At 40.2% G+C, this 20,307-nt stretch overlaps 1 protein-coding gene across 1 annotated transcript; it reads left to right on the plus strand.

Moving 5' to 3' along the window:
* The first annotated feature begins 6,821 nt into the window (after nucleotides 1-6,821).
* LOC131420146 (olfactory receptor 2G3-like) lies at nucleotides 6,822-7,763 on the plus strand. The gene has a single exon (XM_058566302.1). The coding sequence runs from the start codon at nucleotides 6,837-6,839 to the stop codon at nucleotides 7,761-7,763; it is 927 nt and encodes a 308-aa protein (XP_058422285.1). The 5' UTR covers nucleotides 6,822-6,836.
* The last annotated feature ends 12,544 nt before the right edge of the window (nucleotides 7,764-20,307 follow it).

The following is a 20,307-nucleotide window of genomic DNA, read 5'->3' on the forward strand; positions in this document are numbered from 1 at the left end:
TTTCCACTGCCTCCCAGAGGTCCAATCCACCCACCTTCAGATGCATAGATGCATGGATCGCTCAGGCATTCTGGTGTGCTGTGCAGGGAGTCATTTGTTGGTCAATGGATGCTGGACTGGTTGTAACTTAGAGGGGAGAGACAAAGGGAATAACTCACTCTGCCATAATGCTGACGTCTTTTCTTAATCACACTTTTGGTTACATGAACATCTTCACACAGTAAAACTTCATAGAGCTTCATACTTCGCTTTGGTGTACTCTTCTTTTTTAACTTACATTTCCATACAAAACTTTAACAATACTCAAGAAACAAATTATGCAGCAGATTAGACACAACTAAAAAAAGAATCAGGGCCAGCCCCGTGGCTTACCGGTTAAGTGCACATGCTATGCTACTGGCGGCCAGGGTTTGGATCCCGGGCGCACAGCGAAGCACCGCTTGTCTGGCCATGCTGAGGCCACGTCCCACATACAGCAACTAGAAGGATGTGCAACTTTGACATACAACTGTCTACTGGGGCTTTGGGGAGAAAAAGGGGGGGGGGGAAGGAGGAGGATTGGCAATAGATGTTAGCCCAGGGCCGGTCTTTCTCAGCAAAAAGAGGAGGATTGGCATGGATGTTAGCTCAGGGCTGATCTTCCTCACACACACAAAAAAAAGAATCAATAAATTGAGATAGATAGGTATATAGATGGATAGATAGAAGATAGGTAGATAGATAATAGATGGATAGACAGATGTGTATATATATCTCCAAACACTTCCACTTCTGAAATCTACTAGACTCTTCACTCCAGCCTCATGAGCTCTCATTCTGCCATCATCTAAATCTCTTGTATTGTCAACCTCTTCTGTGGATATTATTTTCGTTTTTTGCACTAATTGGTACTTTCATGTTCCCTCAGGAACTACTCTTCTTCAAGTTCCCTCAAATAACCCTGAATGGGGCCCTGGGAAGTCTTAGACATTGGCACCTGGAAAGAAAACTCTGCAGTGACAGGTAGCAACAGTAGTCCCAGGGCAGGCTCTCCAGGGAGCTGAAGCACCCTGCCTCATTCCCCTAGATGGTCTTCCAGGTTCCGCAACGCACATTATTTAATTGAATGCAAGGGGAACAAGCTAGTCATCCACGCCTCCAGCCCCGTACTCACTAGGACGTACTAACCGTTGTGACTGAGGAGGTTCTGCTCTCCATCTGACCATTCGGATGGACTTGGATGCTCAGTGAGCCTTGGTCCCTCAGGTGAGACCCAATTAATAGAGATAATACTCACCTAGACCAATTGTAAGTTATGTATTTATTGTGTCTTGATCTCCATTTCTTTTAGAAAAGTTGCAGCGCTAGACATTAGACAGAGACTTTGACAAAATGGATTGAGTATTTCTACATCACAACGGCTGTGAGCTTAATTTCCTCACGGCCTCTCTGCGTACAGTCAGTTATGCAGAAAAACGAAATATCTACCTCTTCACAGTCTTATTGGTGTACAGGAATAGGAAGCACTGCTAATTCTTAGTTCTACAGCTGTTCAAACATCTCCAAATTCTCAGAATATTGACAGAATAAATTGTTTTATTCAACTGATGTTCATCTTATTTTCCCTAGTAAAGATACAAATGAAGAATCAGCAGTGTATCAGTGTCATATTCTTCCTGATAATATCTACAAATGATATTGTGTTAGCTTTCTGAGTTCTAAGGGATTGTGAGTTGACATGTATTTCCTTTGATGAATATCTGTCGGAAGTAGAGGGTCTGAGGTACTTGCCATGCAACACAGTCTACTGTTTCTGTGGCAGCGAGAAGTGGACCTGTCTTCAGAAAATTCAAAATGGCCAGAGAAGAGAGAAAGCAATTGGGCAAATGTATTGTGGATGCATAGTGCATTAGCTGCCTTGGAATAAGTGCCCATTAAACCCTCACAGAATCCCCTTGAAGTAGGAACTTAATTATATCCATGTTTAATGTTAGAGAGCTAAAGGCTGGGATCCTTAATTAACCAGCTTTGAATCACACAGTGAAAAGAGGCAGAGATTGCCCTCCTATGGAGCCTGTGGTCGGGGTGTAGTCTTTGTGGGGACATTTGAGAAGAAAGAGTGAGACAGAAAAAACTGAGTGTGTCTGTCATTGGAATGTAAGCCTGATGTAGGAACAGAGGCCATAACAAAGCCTGGGTAGTCTGAACAAGAAGAAATAGGTTATCAAAGGTCCAGATCATCTGTCAAGAAGAATTCAGGCAAGACTGTGGTAGCTCAGACACCAGGGACAACTTCCTCCTTGAGAAGAGTCCGTCTCTGCTCAGGGCCATCCACTTGGTCCTCCCCAATCCCTAACAATACCCCAAAGGAAGGTACACAGAGACTCTGGGGGCCACAAGACTGTGAGTTCTACACTGTGAGTTCATAAGACTGTAAGTTTTATGTATATACATATATACATATACACATATATATGTACACACACACACACACACACGTTGTGATTTTGTTTTTCTGATTATGGAAGCAACACATTCTCTTTTTGAAATTATACGCATCCAAATTCAAACGCCAGTGAATCTATTATTCACCTTTGGGATGTGTTTGCACTTGAAAGCCACATCATGCTCTACCAGGATGTTTCCATCACTAGTTAGCGTCCTATTTAAAACTGTGGTATATGAGAAACTGGGTTGAGGCCCATAAAGATTTAGACTCAGAAAGAAATGTTTTCCTTCTCCTTTGATTTTAAACCTGAGCCCTGGCCTCTCTTTCTTGAGAAAGCCTTCTTGATCCCAAATTAACGCATGGTCTGCTCTTCGTGTCCTACAGGCATCTTTTGCTGCTTTTCTCTGATCATTGACCATATTAAGTAATATTCTTAGCTTAAATGATGGTTTGTCATACTACACAGTGACCTCTAGAAGGCAGAGCCATTGAGTATTTTGAAACAGAAATCCTTAACACGAGGCCAGATACACTAGTGTATTCTCTATATGCGCTTGCTAAGAAATTATTGAAATCATGAATGCAACCCAGATAATCTAAAATATCATGTAAAATCCTGACTGAAGGCAAAAGTACAGCAAAATGTTGTGTACTGAGCTCTTCCCTGTAGTGAGCCTCCCAGGTCGGGCCTTCGAAGCACACACAGCCTTTAGATAGCCGTGGCTCTGTGGAGTGTCTCCTGCTGAAGACGTCTGAAGTGCACCATCTCTCTCAGCAAGTCAGTGTCAGCATGTCCAGGATTCCAACAGTGACTGATAACAGAAAATCACCACAATAGAGGAAGCGAGGTAAATAGTTGTGGAATCCACAAGATGCAATGAAAGTCACCTTGGAAGGAGACAGGTTGTTCAAATTTTAGAGAAGATGCCTATTAGGAGTTAAACTGAAAGAGTCTAATTCAGAAGATGAGCATAATGAGTCTAACGTCTTTGAGTAACAAGGAGTGACTCTCTGAAGTGAAAAGCACATTTCACTCTGCTTTGTATTTTCTTTCTGAACATAAGGTCCTCCTCACACAGCCTCCAAGTGCTGAAATCCATACTCATAGACAATGAATATAAATCATCAAAATCTGCCTTTTTAAAACACATCCTCTGGGAATTCAGATAATAAGTCAGTTGGGGGGAAACTTGCTCCCTAATCCACCAGAGATGAGGGTAAGTGAAGGGGGTAAAATCTGGAAATTCATGCACAGTCGAGCCACTGCCCCAGGCCACAGCAGAATGTGCCTGAAGGATTTTTTCCTCCATTTGGACTTTCACCATCCTCCCAGGAAGCGCATCCCCAACCCGCCCGGAGAAGTCTTCAGGGACCAGGGCTGCATGTTAAAACCCCTGACTGAGAAAAAGGAGAGTCCACGTTCTCATTTTTTTTTCAAATTTTTGATCTGGAGTGAGGTTGGACTGTTCTTTTCACATATGCAATGGCCATTTCCACTTATTCAGTGAGCTGCCCGGTAGCCTGTCTTGCTCATTTTATTAAGTAGTTTTATAAAATTTTATTGAATGTATGTTTATTAGATATATTAAATATAATTATATTGAATGTACTAGATGTAGTACATTGAATATATGCTTATTAAACATATGTCTTCATGAGTTTTTTCTTTGAGGAAATTAATTTTTCCATTAGAGACTGATTTTAATCATTTTTGATAGTTGCTGTTATTTTAAATCTTTAAATCCTACATAATCCAAGTTTTCTCCTATGATATCTTCCCTTATATGTAGATTGCATTTACCTGTTCTGAGATGAATGAAATATCCTCTATATCTTTTAATGCATTTTTATTTAATTTAATTATTTAATCCACTTATACGTGTTTGTATAGGAAGCAATCAAAGAACTAACTTGAGATCTAACTTCCTACACAAATTCAAACTAGGACAATAGTATTTTAATAATAGTTTACCCACTGGTTTTGGGTTTTTTTAAACTCACATGTGGTTTCTTGACAGTGTAAGAAGTAATTTGGAATCACTCAATCTGCTCAGTCGAGTGTTGGACCCGTTGTATCAATGTTGGGACAATCTGGTTCATGTCTACATTCTTTCGAGAAGTTTCGGAATTCTCTCTTCGATACAACAAATTCCTTAGAGATCTTCATTGTGATGGTCTTAAACTATAAGGTAACTGGAGAAGAGATGACACTGTGAAAACAGTTATCCTCTTGCAGGGACACAGGACATGAGCCTCCTTCGGTCGACGTCGTCTCCAGGAGACACTCCACAGAGCCAAGGCCATCTAAGGGCTGTGTGTGTTTCGAAGGCCCGACCTGGGAGGCTCACGACGGGGAAGAGCTCAGTACACAACAGGAGGATCCTGGAAATCGCTCAGTGCTGTTGTGTAGGGTCCATGCACTTTTCTCATAAGAAGGTTTCAAATATATTTTTGGTGTTTTTACTACAGTGATTCATAGATTTGACATCAAAGATTTGAACCTCTTTAACCTGTTGGACAGGTATTAATTTTTATGATTAAATACACAACTCGTGTTAAGAATACACTTTATAGATTTTTAAGATTTAGAAATGAGGGCATAGTCTGTTTATATTAAAAAGTCGATTTATTTTTCTTCTGTTTTTCTGTATTCGTATCTTTTATTTAATTTCCAGTGCATTGACCAGGGCAGATTTGAAGGATAATAATGAACATCTTTATTTATTCCTGATTTTAATGGGGATCCTACTAGTGGATGTTTAATTGTGTTAACAAAAATGTTTTTATAGGAATAATAATTCATTGTTTAGAAGTTCAAGTTTTCATGAGCCACAAATGCAAAAGCTTATATTTATACCTTTAGCTTTCCACAAACAATCTTAGTAAATATCTTGAAATTCAATTTCTCCTGATGAGACAAACCATATTCTAGTCACCTCCAGGTACGCTTGGTGATGACAGATTCTGTCAGTTGTTTAAATATAGATTGAAGCCAATCAGGACTTGACACCTGCCTTTTCCCAAACATGGTCCCGAGTTTATTGGGTCTTCCTGGCCAAGGGGCAGACTGGGGAAGGTAAGGGAGAGGGAGGAGACGTCAGCCCACAGCCACCCTGGGTTAACTTCAGTCAGGGACGCAATCACCTTCTCCTGGTCCTTGAACCTGGGAACCAGTAGCCACAGACTGGCCTGTGTCTTGCTGGCTCTAGCCATCGCGCACATCCTGTTGACCACTGTTGCATCCGTGACCACCTGGGAGCCTCTTCTCTTCTGAGTGGGGAGGCTCTTTCTTAGTTCAATCCCCTTTCTTTCCCCAGGGGAACAAGATTGTGTTGGTTGCGCTTCTGTGATATTTTCAGAGCTGCAGGGAACTTGGAGTTTTCACCAGGCCCTCTATGCCCATTCACCCACACCATCCCTCCTGCTACCCGCTTCCATTTGACAGGAGCCATATCTGACAGGCCAGATCAGGACTGCCAGGTGGGAAAAGACCCCAAGTCACTTCTGCACCACTGCAAGAATGCCATGTAGTAAGCTTTCTACAAACCCTGCAATTTCCCTGGACAAGACTCAGATTTCTCTGCTCCTAGGAAATCCTAACACTGCCCCCGACAGCGGCCCAGGGACGTACCTGGTGCAGCACCCAGCCTGCCTCCAAGGCTCTTGATCATCCCCCAAGCCTAGGGTTCTACTTCCCCATTGGGTTGGCACAGAGTTAGTGAGAGGAGAGTCTCAGCCAAATGACACTCTTTCCAATTTTCTTCCCCATTAATATAGACAGAGGCTCTGAGAATCAAGGATGAGCATGTGCTGCCCTGGCTTCCAGTCCTGTATTCCCTCTTCCCCAGCACATCATAGATTCTCTGATTGTAGGTGAGACAGACAGGAAGCGATTGGGAATATAAGCCTAGAAATCAAGTATTTTAGATTATATGTATTCATTCAAAAGAAGACTTTTTTCCATGAGTCTTAGTAGCATTATTTTTAAGTTGATCAGAGAAAGATCCCTCAAAAAATTGGTATTTTAGGAAAGTCAGAGGAACGGACACCAGTAGAAGAGAGGCTGAGAGAGAAGGTGATACGGAGCAGAAATGAGAAAGAAGCTTTGCCAGCCATCCTCCCTCTTTCAATCTCTCTCTCTTTCTTTTCTATAAAACATCGTTATCAAGCAGTGCCATCAGAATCGACCACTGGGAGCAAATGCAAATTGGTTCATCAACATAATCACGTGACTCATTGAAATATTATCCTTTAAAGAAGCTGCTCATAGGTCTGATGTTGCCACCGTTGGAAGAGCTGTGCAGACAAGGCGGACCTGCACAGACGGGGTTCGAGCTGGCTTCCTATGTGTTTCCTCACTCAGCTCGATGCAGCCACCACATCTGAATAAAGCGTCAGAACAGTAGGGATGTCCAATCAGACAAGAGTGACTCAATTCATCCTCAGAGGCTTTTCAGATGTCCCTGAACTGAGATCTGTAGTCATCTTATTTTTCTCATTTGTCTACCTGTTTGGCCTCCTGGGGAACTTCTCCGTCATCACTGCTGTGATTAGGGAAAGCCGGCTCCACTGTCCCATGTACTTCTTCCTGAAGAACTTGTCTTTTCTGGACATGTGCTACACCTCCGTCACCATCCCCAAGGCGCTGCTTACCTCCCTCATGGGCTCAGGGGTCATTTCCTACCTCGAGTGTGTAGCTCAGCTTTACACGTTTATTACACTCGGTACCACCGAGTGCTTCCTGCTCACAGCCATGGCCTATGACCGGTGCTTGGCCATCAACAGGTCCCTGCTCTATGGGGCCATGATGAGCCAGAAGCTTTGTTCTGAGCTGGTTGTCATGGCCTGGGTGAGCGGGGCCATCTACTCAGCCTTCCACACCCTCAACACCTTTTCCCTCCACTTCTGTGGGCCCAATGTCATCGAACATTTCTTCTGTGACATTCCTCCTGTCATGAGACTTTCCTGCACCGATTACCACCTCAATGAGAAAGTGGGCTTTGCTGTGAGCAGCTGCATTGTCATGAGTTCCTTTGCCCTTACAGCCCTCTCCTATGTCTGGATCATCTCCATGATTGCTCGGATCCCCTCTGTGGGTGGTAGGAGGAAAGCCTTCTCCACCTGCTCCTCTCATTTGACCACAGTTGTTTTGTTTTACGGAACAGGAAGCTTCATGTACCTGAGGCCTGCCTCCCAATACTCCCCAACCCAAGGTCGCCTGGCATCTGTTTTTTACTCCTTTCTCACACCCACTTTGAATCCTGTTATCTACTGTCTGAGGAACAAAGATATGAAGGTTGCCCTGCAGAAACTGTATTGTCAAAGAAAGCACTAAGTCCTAGAAGCTACAATTTGCGGGATCTTTTGAATTTCAGTGACTGGTTGTTAAAGTCAAATATCACTCCATCCCTCATCTTCCTTCTCTTTTCGCTGACAGTTTCTTCTGTCAACCTGGCCAATGGCAGCTGTTGTTACCGCACAAAATTGAGATTCTCTGCCTGATGCCCACAAACAAGCCAATTAATTATGGCACCAGCCTCTAAGGGGAGAAATCAGCTTTATTCTGCAAGATTGATCTCCAGGGAGGCAGGAGGCATATTCCTTCAGATGTGTCTCTCCAATTCAGGATTTGGGACAAAATTTGAGAGGTGAGGGAGAACAGGTTGGCACATGGAAACACGGGTGGGACAAGTTTTGACTGGTGGGCTTCAGGTATTTACAGTAAGGTTTTAAACATTTATGATGAGGTTCTAAACATTTATGGTGAAGTTGGGAAGGAATTTTAACACCAGATTTTCCTGAATATGGGAACCCTCGCTTCTGATAAGAGTCCAGCTTTCAAGTTCCGGTCACATCCAGGTCCTTGGGTTCCGTAGAAGGAGGCTCTTTGGTTCCGCGGTCATTTCGTGTCACGATTTCTCCTTCTGCGCACGCCCTGGCTGCGTGACTTGGCAGTTTTTCTGAAAGACAGTCCTTAATCACTTTGTTGATAAGAGATGGGGTCTGTTCCAACTGGCTCTAAATGGGCCCGTGGTTACAGTGTCTTTACAAATTTTTATGTTTCTCCAGATTTTATCACGAGAATCTTCTTTTAAATGAATTGTTTCCTATTTGTAGGATATAGGAAGAATCCAGGTATTTCCTGAGCTTTAATTATTGCTCTCATGTTTGTCATCATCCGCATGTAATGACCTCTACTCTTGAATTTCCAACGTTCTCTTGGAATCACCACACTGAGCTGAATACGCCCCAGCCCTTCCTTTCTAAGATCTACTTCTTCCTACTCCTCAGCCATCACACTGCTCTACTGTTCCTGCTTCAGATATTTGTACCGTCTTCTGCTCAACTCCCCAGGCTAAAGTTTTTGAAGTCATTCTCATTTCATCTTTGGTCTTTGTCTTTCTAAACACGATTAATCTCCAGTTTCTCTTTCTTCTCCCTAAATGTGTCATTGACCCCTTACATGCTCTCTCTTCTTAGTCCAGGATTTCATGAGCTCTTTTCTGGAATCAAATATAACTATTCAATTCAGTGGTTTTCCAAGTTAACTTTTTTTTTTGAAGGAAGAACTCTTATTCAAACCTTTTACGTGGTAGCCCTCTGGATACAATTCAAGTGGTGATTAATGAGGCAAAGAAGGTGGTCTCAGTGCTGAAGGATAATCCCTCCTCCTTCCTCCCCACCAACATTTTCCACGGTAGCCCGTGGTTAAAGTCCTCAGAATCCCTTACACACTATTAAGTACTATTTGGTTCCATTTCCTACTACTACCTCTCCTCTTAAAATTCTTGTCAACAAAGTAGCACTTTATCTTTCCAATATATAGATCTTTATATGCTCTTACAATAAAGAAAATCCTACAGTGACTCACGCCATCTCTATAATAAAGACCAAAGTTTGTAGCATCACTTGCATTACCTTTTATCATAGGAAACGCATTTATATGCATCCTCACCTTTAGCTACCCCCTCAAACCATTCAACATTTAAGACATCCAAGACCTTTTCTCCATTTTTGTGTTGATAATGAACACTCTCCACCATTGTCTACAGGCTCAAATGCCACTTCCTCTGTGACATTCAAAGACTTATCTGCACTGATCAGCAGATCATTCCTCTGATTTCCAGATATCATTTTATCTCCATGTTCTGAAACTTTCTCTGTCATATATTTCATGTTGAATACATTTTTGTACATTAAACAATCACAAAATGTTGACAGGTCAGTATCCTCATCCAAGCGTCCTGCTGCACCATTGCCACATTTATGTGCCTCTGCATTTTCTTCTGTGTAAATACGTAACAACTTTTCATATATTTCTAGGTTCTCTGTAACATGGTCAGACTTGGTAGTTTGGTAGAAGCTGCCTCTCGAGCTGCCTTCATGTTTGCACTCCCATCTCAGATACCCTTCTCCTGTCTCCTTTGTTCACTCCATATCCACTGGGGTTCTACTCAATTGTAAGGCCTGGCACAGATTCCCTAGGCCATCATGTAGTGTAATTCCACTCCTGACAGCTCCCACTCACTTTCAGGGTCATGCATTGTCTTATCTCATGTCTGATTAGACTGAGGACCAAATTCCCCAAGGTATTTAAACCCTGGATACCACTGCTGTGATCAGGGCAGGACTTTCCCAATGCTTGTCCTGTCTTCTTTCTGATTAAGGTAACTTCCTATTCAGTGATCACTTTCTAACTCTCCATGAGGGCTGCAGTAAGTTTTCTTTCCTATAACTGAATATTAGTTTCATAACTTCTAAAAGGGTGAAGCTCCATATGGATACTTGTCACCCTGAAACAGTTTTTGGATATTGAGAGTAAATCTCCAATTATATGTCTTCCTACCTGCTTGCTTAAACTTCAGAGTACCAGAAAAAAAAAAAAGAAAGAAAGAAATACCAATATGGAATTTCTCCTGAGGCAAAAAAGTAAATGAAAACCAAAAACAGCAATGTTTCTGCCATCCTAAGTTAGTATACATTTACCATCAATCACTAGGTGTACAATCATACATAGTTACATCATACATAGTTACATAAACACTCTATTTCCTCATCTGGAAAGTGAAGTTAGCAGTTACTACCTCACAAAATTTCATAAAAATCATTGTGATTGTGTATATGAAAGACCTAGGCAGTACATGCCATGTAGTATGGCTTTTCATCACGTATTTTTCATATGGTTGTTAATATTGGGATGTGAATCCAGTCTGAGTTTATTAGGAAATCATTTCCTTGGAGGTGATAATGGATGTGTTCCATCAGCATCAATGGTGGAAAGATAAAATGACTTAATGACTACTTCCTAAATGAGAGAATGAAGGAGTAATGGAGAAAACAAATAAATGGTCAGATAAACCAAAGAACAGATGAGCCCCAGCTTCATGGAAGAGAAAGGAGGGGGTTTGAAGACGGTGCAAACGAAAATAATCTCAGTCATCAGCCGTAGTCCCTCATTTACAGCTCATCGAGGGTCTCACGGCAGATGCAATAATCAGTTACAAAATCAGAAAATCCAAACAACAAAACAAAAAGAAAACCCAGTACCTTCTAATCAAGAATCTAAAAGTATTTCCTGTTTATTTGGAGTCCATATTTATATTAGTGGGTTTTTTTCTCATGATCTTTTGCTCTGTGATGATATGTCATGGATCTTAGAGTCTTCTATCTATATCTAAGCAACAACAAAACTGAACCACTTCAGTCACGTGAAACACATTAAAGCAAGAGATTTATGCCTACTTATATTCTGGGGACACAAAGACAAATATAGAAATGCTTCAGCCCCAAGATGCTTAGAAACCTAACATGTAGCCAACTAATAAACATTACGTTTGTTCATTAATGTGAAATTGTAAGTTGACCTCTAGCATTTTTACCCAATTTGAATTTTGCTTTCCTGATATTGACTGAATTATTCACTCTTACTCGCACCTGTATTTACAGAACCTGAATTTCATGCAAAAGGAAACGGCCAACTAGACAGGGCTGCCTGAATCCCTTTTCTCAGGCTCTAGAGCTGTGATAGGTTTAGAACTCTTACAAACACTGTCGTTTTACTGGTTCATTTGGCAGCCCCAAAATAGAATAGACCTGCTCTTCTTGAAAGGATCCTTGATAACTCAATCCATTTCATTATGAAGAATATATGATTCGTAGATTTCTGCTTGATGATGCCCACTGATCACAAAAATAATTTTAATACATCAATCCAAAAGATCTCCACCTCCATGCTGAGATGTCACTTTGAGGTTTACATAATTTCAGAGCAGCTATTCTTACTGCCAATGGCGCTGTCACCCACCAACCCTGCAATCAGAATTCAGCATGGACCATTGTCTCTCAGCTCAGAGCTTCCCCTGTTTTATTTATTTTCTTCTTCTGGCCCAACTTTGTTCATCTCTTTTCAGTAAAGTATTTCAATCCCTTTCCGATTATGAATTTATTCAGATCAACTTAGCAGAGACATGTCTTCATCCTTCATATTCCCGGGTTTACTCCTCAACAAAAAGTTCGTATTCCATTTCTTACTTAGTAACACAATCATGGCACCCTGGCTGAACAACTGGGAGTAATTATTAACTTTTCTTTTTCAAAAATTATATATAATGTAATCAGAACTTTTCACTCACTTTATGCAGTGTTTTGCATGCACACCTTTGCATTTCAATTCCAGTCTCATTATTTTTTACAACTTGTGTCCTCTTTACATCACAAGTGGATTATTTCCTGTTGCATCTCAGTTTGATTTCCCAACACTCTTGTTGCTCCCTTCTTATCTGACCTACTTTACTTCAACTAGCATGATTTTATTGAATACAACTCAAAAAAGCTGTACTTCTAAGTAAAAAACTTTCTATTATTCATTTTTACATGTAGAATAAATCAAAACTAACTTTTATTTATCAATGAAAGAGGTGTCCACAATTTTTTATTTCAAACATTTTTTAGGTACGCAATTTTGGGTATAAAATAATTAACAACTTTTTAAAAGTCAAAGAAATAGAGAGAGTTATTATTTTCTGTACCAGTAATGACTTGCCTGTCAATGGGAAAATGAGATGAGAGTGAGTACTCTACTATAAATAACTACACACACAAAAGTGGTTACTATTCTTTTAAGGTGACTGAGATCAGCTAAAAGTATGTGTCAGAAACTAAGGGTAACCACTAAAAAATTATAAAAATAAGTGTAATTGATATATTGAGAGAAGAAAAAGTGAAATCCTATAAAATTCTCAACAAAATAAAACAGAGAAGGCAGAGAAAGGGGGAAATTTAGAACAGAAAAATTACAACAGACAACAGTAACAAACATGGTACATATTAATCTATGTCAATAATCACATTAAATGTGAACAGTCAGGCCAACTGAATTACAGAAATCATCAGAATGGATTTAAAAACATCAACATCTACATGTTGTCTACATATAGTTACAAGAAACCAACTTTAAATATAAAACATTAAATTAAAAATTTAGATTAAAATTTTTAGATTAAAAATAAAGAAATGGGAGAAATATACCATGCCAAAACTAAGCAAAAGAAAGCTAGACTAGCTCTATTAATTTCAAAGAAGACTTTAGAACAAGGAAATTAATCAGGAGTAAAGAAGGGAATTTTATAATATTAAAGAGGTCAATTCTCCAAAAAGAAACAAAATCACTTAATGTCTGTGCACTGGATCACAGAGCATCAAAATATTGGAGGCAAAAATTGACAGAACTGCAAGGAGAAACAGATAAACCCACAATTATAGTTGGAGACTTCAACACCTTGCTACCAGTTATTGATAGAGACTGCAGGCAAAAAAATCCCTCAGACCTGAAAATCACTACCAATCACTTTGACCTAATTGACACATATGAAAAGCGTTGGCCAGTAAGAGGAGAACACACGTTCTACAGAAGTTGAAATGGAATATTCTTTGAGATGAACCATGGTCTGGACCATTAAAAAATGATAAAAATTTAAAAATTAGAAATTATACAAAGTATGTTCTCACGCAACAATGGCATCGAACTGGAAATCAATGATAGAATGATAGCTTGAAAATGCTCAATATTTGGAAATTAAACAATGCTCTTCTTTTGGGGTAAACATGATGTAGTCTATACAGAAGTCAAAATATAATGATGTACACCTGAAATTTTTATAATGTTATAAACCAATGTTACCTCAATTAAAAAAAATAGAAAGGGGCTGGCCCCGTGGCATAGCAGTTAAGTGCGCGCACTCCTCTGCTGGCGGCCCGGGTTCGGATCCCAGGCGCACACCGACGCACCACTTGTCAGGCCACGCTGTGGCAGTGTCCCACATAAAGTGGAGGAAGATAGGCATGGATGTTAGCTCAGGGCCAGTCTTCCTCAGCAAAAAGAGGAGGATTGGCATGAATGTTAGCTCAGGGCTGATCTTCCTCACAAAAAAAAAGAAAAGAAAAATCCGGAAAAAAATAAGAATTTTAAAAAAAGTTTATATAGAGGCCTTAACTGGGTTCAGTCACCCACACACAGGGCCCTAACTGGGTTCAGTCATACACACACGGGGCCTTAAATGGGTTTAGTCAGTGCCCAGTCCACATGGCCTCGTCACCACATTACTATCTCAAGCCTGTATTCTTGGGGCAGCTTCTGGGAGTGGGGAAGGAAGCAGAACCCACATTCCAAAGACGGGGGGGGGCCACCTCTAATTGTGTGGGGTCAAACCTGTGGTCATGTCTTCCTGATGACCTTTCCCAACAGACCCCAAATACCCAAAGCAATCTTGAGCAAGAAGAACGAAGATGAAAGCCAACAGGCAGCACTCGTGCCCATGCAGGACCTGGGGCTTATGACCACCTAGTAGTGCAGGGGTGGCAGGTGACAGCAAGGCAGTCATCGGACATGACAGTGAGGAGGAAGAGCTCCGTGGCTGCGACAAACTCATGGAAAACATCTGTGAGGCACAGCCTGGGAACGAGATGGAGCTGCCTCGAGGCAGGGCATTGTGGATGGACTTGGGGACAGTAGCAGAGATGAGGGAGAGACTCCAAAGACACAGGTTCTTCAGGAGGAAATGCCTGGGAGTGTAGACGTGCTGGTCCAGGCCAGTCAAGGTGAGGAGAAGGAGGTTTCCCAGCACAGCGGCCAGATAAATGGGTAAAAAGAGACCCGCCTGCAAGATGAACAGGTGGGAAGATCAGAGAAGCCAAGGAGAACAAATTCCATCCCCACTGTGGGACTGACATCCTTGGAAACAGGACTGGCAAAAAGTAGAGGGTGCCCGGATCCACACAGACGCATCACTCCAGTCTACATGGTCACCTGTGAATTCAGGGGCATGAAAACACAACGAAGCGGTAATTCTAAATTTAGTTTATTGCTCATTACATAACTTTAAAAATTAATTGTCACTGGGTTTCTTCAAACTTTATATAGCCAATCCATCCATGGGAGCACTGAGGTTTCCTAAGGAGTTAAGTCAAAAGAGATGCGTTCGCATCAGCCAGAAAATAGGTTCTCTGTTTTCTGTGCTCAATTAACTGTTTTCTAAATACTATTTTTTCTCCACATTTATTTGTCGTGTCTCCCTCTGTCCCCTTCTCTTGCCCTCCTCCGTCTTTCATTCATTCTTCCTTTCTTCATACGTTCATGAAAGAGGCGTTTAAAGAGACTGTTTATTCACTTATGGAGACACTGTTAAAATGTTCATGATCCTTTAGAAGCAATTTATTGGGTAGGTAAAATTTACACCCCTGTATATTATTAATATTTGGGTTACATTTACCTGATATGTAGATAAAAACGCTAAGCTATTAATACAGCTTCCAAATGCCAAAGACTTATATATTACAACAGACAGAGCATGAGGATTTAAATTGAAAATAGCACATGTTAGGCCCCATCTGTATTTTATAGCCAATAAATAGAAAATTATATTTAATATCATAAAGAGTTATTAACTCTGATCAACAGTATCTCAGTGTGGATAGAGATTCTTACTTTTTTTTTTTTAATCGAGGAACTCACCCAAAGGAACCTCATGTTTGGGGCCGGCCTGGTGGTGCAAGTGGTTAAGTGTGCAGGCTCAGCTGCGGTGGCCCGGGGTTCACTGGTTCGGATCCCGGGCGCGCACTGACGCACCACTTCTTAAGACATGCTGTGGTGGCGTCCCATATAAAGTGAAGGAAGATGGGCATGGATGTTAGCTCAGGGCCAGTCTTCCTCAGCAAAAAGAGGAGGATTGGCAGATGTTAGCTCAGGGCTGATCTTCCTCACAAAAAAAAAAAGAAAAAAGAAACCTCATGTTTAAGGACTACCTGTCAGCGTCATGCACGTGTCTCCTGTATGAACTGCACTTCCCAGTGCAATGCCTGCAGAAGGGGCTGACAGTGGCCACCCCTCCAGCAGGGGTAGGAATGTGCACGTCACGCAAGTGTCCTGTACCCTCTGGTATTTTGAAGGTCAGAGGGCAACAGGAACAAGGAGCTGATTATTCGCAGAATCTATCACTAGGAAGGACCTCTGGAGAGATGCCCTCTGAGGTGTGGGCACCTCCAAAGGAACAAAGTCACTTGCCATTACCATGCAGAGGAACATGAGGGCCCAGGATGCGGTTTTACAATTACTGCACGCTGAACGTGTCTGCTGAATACAGTGAGGGAAGCTGGGAGAAGAGTAACTGCTCCAGCAAATGTTTATTGAGCGTCCTCTCCTCGCCAGATTTTGCTCTGGGCGGGAGCTGTGGGTTGAGACATGAACAAATTAGCCCTGTTCTCTGGACTCAGAGACGTTAAAACAGTTACTCAAAACCTGTAATTAAAATAACAAAAAATCTAGAAAGAAAAAAAAAAGTGCAGTCCTTGACATTTTGTAACAGGAAAAACAAATCTATTCTGATTTCAAGGGAGGCTTCCAGGAGGAAGTGATATTTAATCTAAGCCCTGCAGCTAAAGCCTGGTAATAGGATCAGGAAGGACGGCAGCCCTGAGGGAGATGTCGATCTAAGGAACAGCACATGCAAAGGCCCCGGGGCTGTGATGAGCTAGTTCAGGAGAATTTGGGAAAAGAAGGAAAGCACACAGCACATGGGTGGGAAAGGGGGCCAGATTATGCATGGTATTAAACCATGTCACTGTATTTTCTCTCTCCTTCCTCACCCTTTGCATACACCCTTAGGTTCACACTCAAAATATGTTACCAAGTTCTCTAAGATCTAGGGGACAATATAGTATCTTAAAGTGTTAGGCTTTCCAATTTAATGTTCTGACAATTCCTAGATTTTAAAATCAATTTCCCTATTGTCAAATAGTGTATCTGAATTGATTAGTGTGTGGATAAAATTAGTGTCTTAAATAAACAACATTTTAAGAATAATAGTGTTTGTGTCTGATCATATGAAACAGTTCCACTATCCAGACACACAGTAAAAACAATAACTAGTAAATAAGTGATTCTGAAGATATATAGAACACTCTGTGCATGCATGTATAAAAATTTTAAATAAGTAATTTTTTTTATTAAAAAGTAAGACTCTAGACATGTGGCATCCTCCCCATCATCGTCATCATCATGCAAACTGAGCAAGAACAGGAAGTTTCTGTTGTTATCCCCACTTAGGGCTTGGCCTCATATCCCTCTACGATCTCCCTCAGGATCAACCATTCCAGGTATGGAGCTTGACAGGATGAGTCACGGCCAAGTGTGACGAGCACCTCATCAGGGCTCCTACCTTCTCGCCTGGTGTCCTGCTGGTGATGGGGACTGCAGCGAGGCGTGCCGAGGGCAGAGTGAAACAGTGGAGTGAGTTCATCAATGGAGCTGAGAAGGAAAGCGGGTGCCCCAAATGCCAGCTGCACTCATGTCTACCTTATACAACTTCTAATATCAAAAACTATGGCATTTGTTCCATTAAAAAGTCATGGATCTGATTTGATGGGATCACTGCCACATACTGTTCTAGAATTTAGGAAGTGTGCTACTTCTCTTATGTAGAGAAGTGGCAGTTCATCACGGCACCCCTTTTCCAGTGTCACGTGATGTTGGAGCACCAGCAGGGGTTCCCATACGGACTTCCCCAGTCATCACCACTCTCTTCTTCAGGGACACGTTCTGGAACACTTACAGTGAGTGAAAGCTTTCTCATTCTGCCTTTCAATTGATTTCTTTAATTTCTTTCAGCAATGTTTTGTAGTTTTCATTTTACAAGTCTGTCATGCCCTTGGCTAAATTTATAGTTATTTTATTCTTTTTGATGCTATTTTAAGTGGAATTGTTTGCTTAATTTCCATTTCAGATTGTTCGTTGCCAGTATATGGAAAGATAACTGATTTTTGCATGTTACTTTGTATCCTGCAATGTTGCTGAATTCATTTATCAGCTCTAACGGTTTGGGGTAGTTTTTTTCTTTTTTTTTTAGATGTGTGTGTATTCTTTAGGATTATCTATGTCTGCATAGAATCATGTCACCTATGAACATAGACAATTTTATTTATTTGTTTTCACTTTGAAAGCTATTGGATTTGATTTGCTGTCTTTTTTTTTTTTTTGAGACTTTTTGCTTGTGTATTCATGTATTTTTCTTTTCTGATAGTGTCTTTTTCTGACCTTGGCATGGGGTAATGCTGGCCTCATATAATGAGCTGAGAATTATTCCCTCCTTTTCAATTTTTTTGGAAGAATTTGAGAATGATTGGCATTCATTATTCTTTAATTGTTGTGTGGAATTCACTAGTAAAGCCATCTGGGCCTGGGCTTTTCTTTGTTGTGAGATTTTGATGACTAATTCAATCTCCTTCTTGTCATATGTCCATTCAGATTTTCTACTTCTTTTTGACTCAGCATTGGTACTTTGTGTGTTTCTAGAAATTTGTCCATTTCATCTGGGATATCCAATTTGTTGGCAAACAATGGTTCATATTATTCTCTTATAATCCTTTTTTTCTGTAAAATCAGTAATAATTCCCCCATCTTTCATTCCTGATTTTGCAATTGTGACTTCTCTTCTTTTTAAATCAAGCTAAAGATTTGTCCATTTTTTAATCTTTTCAAATAATTAATTGCAGTTTCATAAATTCTATTTTTTTCTATATTCTACTTTATCTTCACTCTAATCATTATCGTTTCCTTCTTTCTGCTGTCCTGTGTTTATTCTGCTCTTCAATCTTCAAATTCCTTAAGGTGTACAGTTAGGAGACAAGACCTTTCTCAAGACCTTTCTTCTTTTTTAATGTAGGCATCGACAGCTATACAGTTCCCTCTGCACCCTGCCTGTGCTGCATCCTTTAAATTTTTTGTGTGTATTTTCATTTTCATTCATCACAGGTTATTTTCTAATTTCCCTGTGATTTCTTCTTTGTCCCTTTTTAACAGTGTGCTGTGTAATTTCCACATATTTGTGAGTTTTCCGTCTGTTATTGATCTTAGTTTAATCGCGTCGTGATCAGAAAATGTACTTTGCATGATTTCAAATTTTTCAAATTCTTTAAGGCTTCTTTTGTTTCCTGAATGTGGTCTATTCTGGAGAATGACACGTGTGCTCTTGAAAAGAGTGTGTACTTGGCTGTCGTTGGGTGGAGTGTTCTGTATGTGTCTGCTAGTTGACTTGGTTTATAATGTTGCTCAAGTCCTTTAATTACATATTGATCCTCTATCTCAACCCAAATGTTGACACCACCCAATTTAAACTGTCTAAACATAAATCACGTCCAATTCTTCTTGTGCAACAGTTCTGAAACAATCCCACCTGTTTGCACGCCTTTCCCTTTCTCCCAATCTAGTCAGATACAAAATTTATCATTTCCTAACTCGAAGTGTGTATAGAATTCTTTTAGCTGGGATAAATTCGTACATCTGCTGGTGTTTGTGAGTTTGCAAGACTGAGATAGCTGACCAGCAATCTACAGATTAGATCACCTCTTTTAAATCTCTCTAATACATAAGATCATGTTTTCTTGATCAAGATGAAGAGGTTGCAGATGTTTAAATTATTTAGATGGGCCTATTCAATCTGAATTATGCATTTCTTTGGTAGCTACTGTGGAATTATACAGAGTGAAATGAGTAGTAGATATTGCAGTTCTGAATTATCTTTTTAAATGCAAAGATTTTAATTCATACATCTTTACTTTTCCATTGTAAACTCTTCAGAATATCCATTTCCTGTATAAGCTCCCACACTAAAATCTATTTTTGCTGAGGCGTATTTGTGTGTTTCATTTGTTCACAATAAAACCATTTGATTCCAAAATCAAGCTCACCTAAGAATTTTACAAGTACATCAGGAACAAAGGTGAAAAGAATCACACCTATTTTTAAATGGGATTTTATATATATATATTTGCAAAAGAAATTAAGACATTTATATTTCAGAAAAAAAATTCTTGATCGACTGTAAAAGCTATAAATTATAATAACTAAGTGTTTACAGAAAAAGGAGAAAACATATTAAAAGAATAGAATGTTGGATTACTCTATCTAACCCCATATTCTGCATTATGTCATCAAAACCAGGCACACTAGATAAGATCCTCACAGCAATGACATTGTATTATATACTCTCGATAAATTTTGTAAACATTTTGGGACATTTTCCTAAGATCTTAATTCACATATTTGCCTTTATTTCTGTAACGCTTTCTACTCATAACCATCTCTCCATCAATCCGAATACATCAAGTATTCTTATCTTTTTCTATGTATAAACCATTATACTATGATAGAATGTATTTAAATTGCCAGAGCTCTCCGAATTTTATCACTCTCATACTCATTCCCAATTGTTAACAAAATATCAAGCTAAGAACACAAGTTCTTTTTTCTGGACTGATCTAAAAGAAAATATGAACAAAAATACATGTCGTAATTCATAGTAGTTAACCTTTACAGAAATGTAGGTATC

Source organism: Diceros bicornis, chromosome 1 (assembly GCF_020826845.1).
Source record: "Diceros bicornis minor isolate mBicDic1 chromosome 1, mDicBic1.mat.cur, whole genome shotgun sequence".
Taxonomy (NCBI): domain Eukaryota; kingdom Metazoa; phylum Chordata; class Mammalia; order Perissodactyla; family Rhinocerotidae; genus Diceros; species Diceros bicornis.

What these genes read in the sequence shown, in the direction of transcription:
- LOC131420146 (XM_058566302.1), top strand. Translation starts at nt 6,837, where the DNA reads ATGTCCAATCAGACAAGAGTGACTCAATTCATCCTCAGAGGCTTTTCA.